The 11,836-nt window shown below is 30.3% G+C and overlaps 1 protein-coding gene across 1 annotated transcript in view; it reads left to right on the top strand.

Annotated features, from left to right (window-relative positions):
• Positions 1–1,234: 1,234 nt before the first annotated feature.
• Positions 1,235–11,836, top strand: part of LOC136040332 (calpain-5-like) — a 100,946-nt gene continuing 90,344 nt past the window's right edge. Inside the window, exon 1 of the mRNA XM_065724573.1 lies at positions 1,235–1,346. Coding sequence (XP_065580645.1) covers positions 1,345–1,346 — 2 coding nt within the window. The 5' untranslated portion in view covers positions 1,235–1,344. The remainder of the gene's footprint in view (positions 1,347–11,836) is intronic.

The following is an 11,836-nucleotide window of genomic DNA, read 5'->3' as shown; positions in this document are numbered from 1 at the left end:
AACAACCATTAAACAGTGGTCACTGTAATTTTTCAGTTCTGCTGATCTGTGAATCAAATCTCCTTACAACTTGCATCTTATTTTTAATTTAAAGTTCCTAGTGGTCAATGTTACTTAAATTTTTTCCTCTCTAAATTTCAAAACTAAGTCCTCTAAATTGTTAGTTTGGTTTTGAGGAAACAGTCTAGTGTTTATTATAATTGAATTGTCCAACATAAGTATGTCCTAAGCAGGATCTAAGTTTAAATTTCTTTACTATAATTAGGATTTCCGTTTTGGTCTAGAAACTACATAAAGCAATATAGAAGTTAATAATTTATTTATGATGCTTATTTTGCGAGTTAAGTGCGTTAATTTTTAGCAAAGCCAGATTGCCTCATTATAGCTGATTTATTTTTAACGAAACTTTTTTGTGAATTTAATTGTTCAATAAATTGATCCATAACAGTCAAGTCAACCATATTTCTGATAAAGTCTAAACGTCGAAAGCTGGCTTTTTTAACAGTAAATAATTTTTTGGATTTTCAGCTAAAATCTTCAGGAACCTAAACGGAGTTCAGTTTTAATACCCAAGACCACCTAGAAGCTATTGAAGACCTAGTTACCTAGTCCATCTTTGTTAAGAATTCCGAACTCCGTCAGCGAATTTTCCAACTTCCTCAAGAGACCAGGCACTACTACTACTACTACTACTATAATAATAATAATAACTCATTGCAGCACGAAGCCGCCTGAGCCCAACACAGCTACGCAAGCTCCTCCTCCAACCCAATCTATTTAAAGCCTCCCTCTTTACACCCTCCCAGAAATCTCCCATTTTCTTTAAATCTTTATTTATGACATCCTCCCAACCCAAACAAGGATGACCTGCTTTCCGTGTAGCCCCAGATGGTTGGCCAAAAAGGACAATCTTCGGTAATCTGTCATCCTTCATCCGTAGAACGTGGCCTAGCCATCTCAACCTTTCTTTCATTATAGCCCTCGAAAGCGGGATTGAACCACACTTTTCGTAAAGTGTGTTTCAATTCAAGCACTGACTCTACTAAATGATAGAAGCTACAAGAAGTAGCAACAATAAGAGAGATAAATGACCAGAATAGCTGTGACTGCATAGTATAAAACACTTTTAACTTTATTTTAATCAAGTTTAACCTCGAAGTTTTAAAGCCCTTGTATCCTCTCAGTCTGCAGCTTCTAACATCTTATAGATGGCAGTATGCAAAACTCAAGTGACGCGTAGAATTTGAAATTTTAACAAATTGACGGATGTTTATGATGAATTTGAAGCAATCCAAACTTTACGTAAATACTCAAGATTAAGAAGAAACCAGGAAAAAAAAAACTATGTAAAGCTCTAAAATTATTTTTGACACAACTGTTTGGCAGGCTTGATGATTGCCCATCCTACATAGAGAGGATAAACAGGCTAGTCTAGGTTCACAGAACCTGGTATTTTTTTTTATTACATTCAGCAATTTTAACTGGTTAAATGGAAAGTTATTTCTAATTATAATGGTTGTTTTCTGGCACTGTACCCCACTCCCACTAATGGTCCCAGATATAGGCTACACACAATTAGTATAAGCCTAGAAATTGGGTCTCTTTAGAGGAAAACTATACTTATGTCATAATATACATGGAACACATTTTGAATTTGCAGTAAAAGTCTAGTTTAGTGACTTTTGGCTATCTCAGAAAAGGGGTTAGCTTAGGAAAATGAAACTTTTCAGGGATGGGTTTAAATGCTAAAGTATGTCATAGGAAGGCATTTCAAAGTACTTACCTCCACTCCCCACCCTTCTAGAGGGTCCTGACCTTTAAAAATAAGTGTGTTATAAAAGTGAAACCTTGCAAAATAGATTCTCTGCTTGAACAAAGTACAACAAAATTGTTTTCAGCTTCACAACTTTGCTCAATCCCAATTCACAAGGTTTTAAAGATATACAAATATATTTCCCAAATTTTGAAAAAAAAACATTGACATGGCACAGAATTCCACTCAAATGACAGGAATTGCATTTTAAGAACTAAAGGCAGAGAAAAAGCAACTGGTAACTGAAAATGCAGGTAAAGTGTTGTTTTGTCAAAATTTCAATAGGTATACATCTGTCATTTAGGCAAATTTTAGGGCCCTCTAGGGGGAGAAGGAGTAAAGGTTGGTACTTGAAAATACCATCCCAGAATATGCTTTAGCCTGTAGACCCATCCCCAAAAGTTTCATTTTCCTAACCTAACCTCTTTCCAAGATAGCAAGAAGTCACTAAACTAGAATTTTACCAAATGTGCTTCTGTAACATTTTGAGTAATCAATAATTCATGGGAAAATACATAGGAAATATAGGCCTATGCTATAATTTTAATGTAGTTCATATAATTGACTTACCAATAAAGTAAACATACCACTCATTGCCTTTTTTTTATGTTTTTTACAAATATAATAATTGCTTCTACCACACATTCCAATTTAAGCACTTTTTACCTAAGCTAAATTAACCAAAACTAAGTTAAATTAACCTTAATATAAATAATTTTTGCACTGAGAAAATGTTGTATTATTTTGTTGAAAACAACCAAGAAAACAGCACTGAGAAAACATAGTATTATTTTTTTTTTGAAAACAACCAATAACTCATACCAATAAGAGCTCAAAAGTTTGTAGTTGGCCTAGAAGTGATTATAATATTTGTAAAGAACATAAAAAAAGCATCAAGTGGTATTTTCACTTTATTGGTTAGTCAATTATATGACTTGCAAAAAATGTACTGGCCTATAGTTTGGGCTAGGCTATATATTTGCCCTCTAGATAGGGGGGGTGGGGTGGGGTAAGCTATAATGGGAGTATCTACAATTTATCTTTATACTATGCCAGAATTGTTTTCTTATCATGTTTCTTTTTCAATAGCCTAAATTCTAGTTTTACACCCTTATCAATTCTTGCTTTATAATAAGCATAGGCAAATCCAGCAATACATTTTGAAGAGGGGGGGGTGGGTATTTTTCGACTGAGGGATGGCAGTACTGGGTAAAAAGGAAAAATAAAGTTTTTAGGATACAAAATACATATCTTGAGACAACACTTTAAATATGTAAATATAATGTAAAATTAAGGCAACAATACAACAATAGCATGTTGATAATCATGAAGTTGGCTAACATTAAGAATCATGAGTTTCCTATAACAATTAACTGTATCATTTTCACCTCAGACAATTTCCTAATAGTCTAATGACTTTATTTTGTAAAACCTGAGCAGTGAACATGTTTAAAATTTGTATAAAATCCACTAGTCCATATCACACAACCATAAGAAATATAAGGTATAACAATAGAATGATAAAGAGTTAAAAGAGCAGAATAAGGTAACTGATTTCTCAGACACCAAGTCCTCTAGATACCTTAGCTGCCACCTGATCACTATGTGCTTTCTGACTTAGATTTTGATCAAGCTGGAAACCAAGGTATCTTATCACTGCTACTTGTTACAACAGTCCATTGCAAAGAATTCCCACTAAAATCAACTGGACTTTCTTTCTGACTAAACAACATAAAATGAGTTTTTAAAACATTCACTGACAAACAGCTAATCTTTGCAAAGACCCAAAACAGAACCTTGTAGAACACCACAATTTGTACAAAATTTATTAGATATAACATTACAAAACATACACGTATCAACCTACTAGTGGAGTATAGTATTCAAAGTCAGAAGTATACTGTATATAGCTTACTGCTGTTACTTTATTGATGGAGTTGTACACTTCAATGCTATTGGTATTATAAAAATAATACAGTTGCCAATGTCTCCCCCCAGGCATTTACGCCCCCAGAAAATACCCCTCCCCCTCCAGTAAATATTCCCCACCCCTGTGGAAAATAAGGCTATCCAAATTTGGGAATTTTATTTGAGTTTTTTTTCTGTTGGGGGAAGGAATTTTGGTACTTATGTATTATATGCCACTCACTCAAGTTTACACTGTGTAAAACTTGAGAACAAACTGGTTTCTTTGTTAGTTTCTTGTAGCTTAGCAGGAGACAGGACAAAGACAAGTGACAGAATGGATGAGAAATGCATAATTTGGGCTATATATTTACACATAGGGGGAGGGGGATAAAGTATTTGGACAGTTTGAATTCAGAAAACAATTCTTAGTTCATAATATGTAGAATAATTGTACCTAACACATTTTGCATGCAGACCTGCTATACTTTACCCCCCCCCCTAATATGCAAATATATAGCCCAAATTTGTTTTTAAGAAACAAAGAAACTAACAAAGAAATTGGTTTGTTCTCAACTTTTAAACATTGTAAACTTGAGTGACTGGCATATAACACACAAGTACTGAAATTTTTCATGGAGAGAGAGAGGCAAATTTCCCTTTATTATTTAAAAACCATCAGAAATTAAATTACCTGAGAACTCACTTTTCTTCCAATGGTGCCTCCTAAAAAAACCTAGAAAAAAGAAAATATGATTAGTAATATACTAAAGACTATACTAAAATTTACTTGCCAAATATCTTACTTTTTCCTCCAATAGTGCCTCAAGAAAGAACCTAGAAAAAAGAAAATAGAATTAGTAATATACTAAAGAAAGTTGCTTGGAAATAGCAAAATTTACTTACCAAATATCCCACTTTTTCCCCCAAAAGTGCTTAAAGAAAGAACATAGAAAAAATAAAATAAAATTGATAATATACTTAAGAAAGTTACTTTTGAATAGAAAAATTTACTTACCAAATATCTTACTTTTTCCTCCAATAGTACCTCGAGAGAGAACCTAGAAAAAAGAAAATAAAATTAATATGCTAAAGACAGTTACTTTGAAATAGCAAAATTTACTTACCAAATATCCTACAATTTCCTCCAAATGTGCTTAAAGAAAGAACTTTGAAAAAAGAAAATAGAATTATTAATATACTAAAAACATTTACTTTGAAATAGCGAAATTTACTTACCAAATATCTCACTTTTTCTTCCAATGGTTCATCAGGAAAGAACCTAGAAAAAAGAATATAGAAATAATAATATACTAAAGACAGTTACTTTGAATTAGCAAAATTTTCTTACCAAATATCCCAGTTTTTCCTCCAATAATGCGTCGAGAAAGAACCTAAAAAAAGAGAATAAAATTAATAATATACTAAAGATAGTTACTCTGAAATAGCGAAATTTACTTACCAAAAATGCCGCTTTTTCCTCCAATAGTGCTTTGAAAAAGAACCTAGAAAAAAAAAATAGAATCAATAATATACTAAAGACAGTTACATTGAAATAGCAAAGTTTACTTACCAAATATCCCACTTTTTCCTCCAAAAGTGTTTAAAGAACCTAGAAAAAAGAAAATAGAATTAATAATATACTAAAGACAGTTATGGTACTTTGAAATAGCAAAATTTACTTACTAAATATCCCACTTTTTCCTCCAATGGTGCTTCAAGAAAGAACCTAGAAAAAAGAAAATAGAACTAATAATATACTAAAGACAGATACGGTACTTTGAATTAGGAAAATTTAATTAGCAAATATCGCAGTTTTTCCTCCAATAATGCGTCGAGAAAGAACCTAAAAAAAGAGAATAAAATTAATAATATACTAAAGACAGTTACTTTGAAATAGCGAAATTTACTTACCAAAAATGCCGCTTTTTCCTCCAATAGTGCTTTGAAAAAGAACCTAGAAAAAAAAATAGAATCAATAATATACTAAAGACAGTTACATTGAAATAGCAAAGTTTACTTACCAAATATCCCACTTTTTCCTCCAAAAGTGTTTAAAGAACCTAGAAAAAAGAAAATAGAATTAATAATATACTAAAGACAGTTATGGTACTTTGAAATAGCAAAATTTACTTACTAAATATCCCACTTTTTCCTCCAATGGTGCTTCAAGAAAGAACCTAGAAAAAAGAAAATAGAACTAATAATATACTAAAGACAGATACGGTACTTTGAATTAGGAAAATTTAATTAGCAAATATCGCAGTTTTTCCTCCAATAATGCGTCGAGAAAGAACCTAAAAAAAGAGAATAAAATTAATAATATACTAAAGACAGTTACTTTGAAATAGCGAAATTTACTTACCAAAAATACCACTTTTTCCTCCAATAGTGCTTAAAGAAAGAACCTAGAAAAAGAAAATTGAATTAATAATATACTAAAGACAGTTACAGTACTTTGTAATAGCAAAATTTACTTACCAAATATCACACTTTTTCCTCCAATTTTGCTTCAAGAAAGAACCTAGAAAAAAGAATATAGAATTAATAATATACTAAAGACAGTTACTTTGAATGAGCAAAATTTACTTACCAAATATCCCACTTTTTCCTCCAATAACGCGTCGAGAAAGAACCTAAAAAAATAAAATAAAATTAATAATATACTAAAGACAGTTACTTTGAAATGGCGAAATTTACTTACCAAATATCCCACTTTTTGCTCCAATAGTGCTTCGAGAAAGAACCTAGAAAAAAGAAAGTAGAATTAATAATATACTAGACAGTTACTTTCAAATAGTAATACGTACTTACCTAGAATCTCACTTTTTCCTCCAATAGTGCCTCGTGAAAGAACCTAGAAAAAAGAAAATGGAATTAATAATATACTAAAGACAGTTACAGTACTTTGAAATAGAAAAATTTACTGACCAAATATCCCACTTTTCCTCAAATGGTGTTTCCAGAAAGAACCTAGAAAAAGGGTGTAGAATTAATAACATACTAAAGGCAGTTACATTGAATTAGCAAAATTTACTTACCAAATATCCCAGTTTTTTCCTCCAATATTGCGTTGAGAAAGAACCTAAAAAAAGAAAATAGAATTAATAATATATTAAAGACAGTTACTTTGAAATTTGCGAAATTTACTTACCAAAAATCCCACTTTTTCCTCCAATAGTGGTTCGAAAAAGAACCTAGAAAAAAGAAAATAGAATTAATAATATACTAAAGACAGTTACATTGAAATAGCAAAATTTACTTACCAAATATCCCACTTTTTCCTCCAAAAGTGCTTAAAGAAAGAACATAGAAAAAATAAAATAAAATTGATAATATACCTAAGACAGTCACTTTTGAATAGCAAAATTTACTCACCAAATATCTTACTTTTTCTTCCAATAGTACCTTGAGAAAGAACCTAGAAAAAAGATAATAGAATTAATAATATACTAAAGACAGTTACTTTGAAATAGCAAAATTTACTTACCAAATATCCCACTTTTTCCTCCAATGGTTCTTCAAGAAAGAACCTAGAAAAAAGAATATAGAATTAATAATATACTAAAGTCAGTTACTTTGAATTATCGAAATTTTCTTACCAAATATCCCAGTTTTTCCTCCAATAATGCGTAGAGAAAGAACCTAAAAAAAAGAGAATAAAATTAATAATATACTAAAGACAGTTACTTTGAAATAGCGAAATTCACTTACCAAAAATCCCACTTTTTCCTCCAATAGTGCTTTGAAAAAGAACCTAGAAAAGAAATATAGAATTAATAATATACTAAAGACAGTTACATTGAAATAGCAAAGTTTACTTACCAAATATACTACTTTTTCCTCCAAAAGTGTTTAAAGAACCTAGAAAAAGGAAAATAGAATTAATAATATACTAAAGACAGTTACGGTACTTTGAAATAGCAAAATTTACTTACCAAATATCTCACTTTTTCCTCAAATGGTGCTTCAAGAAAGAACCTAGAGAAAAAGAACATAGAATTAATAATATACTGAAGACAGGTACTTTGAGTTAGCAAAATTTACTTACCAAATATCCCACTTTTTCCTCCAATAATGTGTCGAGAAGGAACCTAAAAAAAGAAAATAAAATTAATAGTATTCAAGACAGTTACTTTGAAATAGCGAAATTTACTTACCAAATATCCCACTTTTTCCGCCAATGCTGCTTCATGAAAGAGCCTAGAAAAAAGAATATAGAATTAATAATATACTAAAGACAGTTACTTTGAATTAGCAAAATAAACTTACCAAATATCCCAGTTTTTCTCCAATAATGCGTCGAGAAAGAACCTAAAAAAAGAGAATACAATTAATAATATACTAAAGACAGTTACTTTGAAATAGCGAAGTTTACTTACCAAAAATCCTACTTTTTCCTCCAATACTGCTTTGACAAAGAACCTAGAAAAAAGAAAATAGAATTTATAATATACTAAAGACAGTTACGGTACTATGAATTAGGAAAATTTAATTACCAAATATTCCAGTTTTTCCTCCAATAATGCGTCGAGAAAAAGCGTAAAAAAAGAAAATAGAATTAATAATATATCAAAGATAGTTACTTTGAAATAGCGAAATTTACTTACCAAAAATCCCACGTTTTCCTCCAATGGTGCTTCAAGAAAGAACCTAGAAAAAAGAATATAGAATTAGTAATAGACTAAAGACAGTTACTTTGAATTAGCAAAATTTACTTACCAAATATCCCACTTTTTCCTCCAATAAAGCGTCGAGAAAGAACTTAAAAAAAAGAAAATAAAATTAATAATATACTAAAGACAGTTACTTTGAAATAGCGTAATGTACTTACCAAACATCCCACTTTTTCCTCCAGTAGTGCTTCGAGAAAGAACCTAGAAAAAAGAAAATAGAATTAACAATATACTAAAGACAATTACTTTGAATTTGCAAAATTTACTTACCAAATATCCCACTTTTTCCTCCAATAATATGTCGAGAAAGAACCTAAAAAAAGAGAATAAAATTAATAATATACTAATGACAGTTACTTTGAAATGGCGAAATTTACTTACCAAATATCCCACTTTTTCCTCCTATAGTGCTTTGAGAAAGAACTTAGAAAAAGAAAGTAGAATTAATAATATACTAAAGACAGTGACTCTCAAATAGCAATACTTACTTACCTAGAATCTCATTTTTTCCTCCAATAGTGCTTCGAGAAAGAACCTAGAAAAAAGAAAATAGAATTAATAATATACTAAAGACATTTACATTGAAATAGCAAAATTTACTTAACAAATATTCCACATTTTCCTCCAAAAGTGCTTAACGAAAAACCTAGACAAAAGTAAATAGAATTGATAATATACTTAAGACAGTTACTTTTAAATTGCAAAATTTACTTACCAAATATCTTACTTTTTCCTCCAATAGTACCTCGAGAAAGAACCTAGAAAAAAGAAAATAGAATTAATATGCTAAAGACAGTTACACTGAAATAGCAAAATGTACTTACCAAATATCTCATTTTTTCCTTCAAAAGTGCTTAAAGAAAGAGCCTAGAAAAAAGAAAGTAGAATTAATAATATACTAAAGACAATTAATTTGAATTACCAAAATTTATTTACCAAATATCCCAGTTTTTCCTCCCAGTGTTTCCAGTTTTTTTAATAATTCCCAGTTTTTTTTAATAATATACTAAAAACAGTTACGTTGAAATAGCAAAATTTACTTTCCAAATATCCCACTTTTTCCTCCAAAAGTGCTTAAAGAAAAAACCTAGAAAAAAGAAAATAGAATTGATAGTATACTAAAGACAGTTACGGTACTTTGATATAGCAAAATTTACTTACCAAATATCCCACTTTTCCCTCCGATAATGCGTCGAGAAAGAACTTAAAAAAGAAAATAAAATTAATAATATACTAAAGACAGTTACTTTGAAATAGCGAAATTTACTTACCAAATATCCCACTTTTTCCTCCAATAATGTGTCGAGAAGGAACCTAAAAAAATAAAATAAAATTAATAATATACTAAAGACAGTTACTTTGAAATAGCGAAATTTACTTACCAAAAATCCCACTTTTTCCTCCAATAGTGCTTCAAGAAAGAACCTAGAAAAAAGAATATAGAATTAATAATATACTAAAGACAATTACTTTTAATTAGCAAACTTTATTTACCAAAAATCCCAGTTTTTCCTCCTATAATGCGCCGAGAAAGCACCTAAAAAAAGAGAATAAAATTAATAGTATACTAAAGACAGTTTCTTTGAAATAGCGAAATCTACGTACCAAAAATACCACTTTTGTTCCAATAGTGCTTTGAGAAAGAACCTAGAAAAAAGAAAATAGAATTAATAAGATACAAAAGACAGTTACATTGAAATAGCAAAATTTACTTACCAAATATCCCACTTTTTCCTCCAATGGTGCTTCAAGAAGGAACCTAGAAAAAAGAATATAGAATTAATAATATAATAAAGACAATTACTTTGAATTAGCAAGATTTATTTACTAAATATCCCAGTTTTAATATAATTAATAATATACTAAAGACAGTTAGCAAAGTTAATATGAATTAATATTAAGAATTAATATCAAAATTAATAGTTAATATGCTAAAGACAGTTACTTTCAAATGGCAATACTTACTTACCTAGAATCTTACTTTTTACTCCAATAATGCCTCGTAAAGAACCTAGAAAAAAGAAAATAGAATTAATAATATACTAAAGACAGTTACATTGAAATAGCAAAATTTACTTACCAAGTATCCAAATTTTTCCTCCAAAAGTGCTTCAAGAAAGAACTTTGAAAAAAGAAAATAGAATTAAGAATATACTAAAGACGGTTACATTGCAATAGCAAAATTTACTTACCAAATATCCCACTTTTTCCTCCAAAAGTGCTTAAAGAAAGAACCTAAAAAAAAGGAAATGGAATTAATAATATAGTGAAGACAGTTACGGTACTTTGAAATAGCAAAATTTACTTACCAAATATCCCACTTACTCCTCCAATGGTGCTTCAAGAAAGAACTTAGAAAAAGAATATAGAATTAATAATATACTAAATACAATTACTTTGAATTAGCAAAATTTACTTACCAAATATCCCACTTTTTCCTGCAATAATGCGTCGAGAAAGAACCTAAAAAAAGAAAATAAAATTAATAATATACTAAAGACAGTTACTTTGAAATAGGGAAATTTACTTACCAAATATCCCAGTTTTCCTGCAATAGTGCTTCGAGAAAGAACCTAGAAAAAAGAAAATTGATTTAATAATATACTAAAGACAGTTACTTTCAAATAGCAATACGCACTTACATAGAATTTCACTTCTTCCTCCAATAGTGCCTCGTAAAAGAACCTAGAAAAAAGAAAATATAATTAATAATATACTAAAGACAGTTACTTTGAAATAGCACAATTTACTGACCAAATATCCCACTTTTTCCTCCAATAGGAATCCAATAGAGAAAGTCAGAAAAGAAAGCGTGCCGAGGAACTATCAGCAGCAAGTTTTTTGGCATAGACTGTTTGAGCATCTTCATCAGTCATTGTAAACTTAAACATTAATAGATTTCTACGTGAACATACGTCTTATATAACTTGAATGACGTCACCGTCAAAGCAAAAATGACGACAACTAATTTAATGACGTCAGCCGACACAGAAACATGACGTCACCTGACAACTAATTTCATGACGTCAGCCGACACAGAAACATGACGTCACCTGATCCACAGATCCACAGACAGACAACTTATTTATATATATATATATATATATATATATATATATATATATATATATATATATATATATACTAGCTGTTGGGGTGGCGCTTCGCGCCACCCCAACACCTAGTTGGTGGGGGCGCTTCGCGCCCCCCCCAAGCCCCCCCGCGCGCGTAAGTCGTTACGCGCCATAATAGTTACGCGCCATTGTAGTTGTGTCCCTATGTCCCACCTGTGAATATAGATATATATATATATATATATATATATATATATATATATATATATATATATGGTTTTAACTACGTAAAACTTGCGAATATACAACATTCTTTGCTGTCCCATTGTCTTTGCATATAAATAGATTGTCAGGTTTACCGACTCTTG

This window comes from Artemia franciscana, chromosome 20 (assembly GCF_032884065.1).
Source record: "Artemia franciscana chromosome 20, ASM3288406v1, whole genome shotgun sequence".
In the NCBI taxonomy this organism is placed as follows: domain Eukaryota; kingdom Metazoa; phylum Arthropoda; class Branchiopoda; order Anostraca; family Artemiidae; genus Artemia; species Artemia franciscana.
Note: the sequence above shows the minus strand (reverse complement) of the source record. Positions and strands in the feature narration are given on the sequence as shown.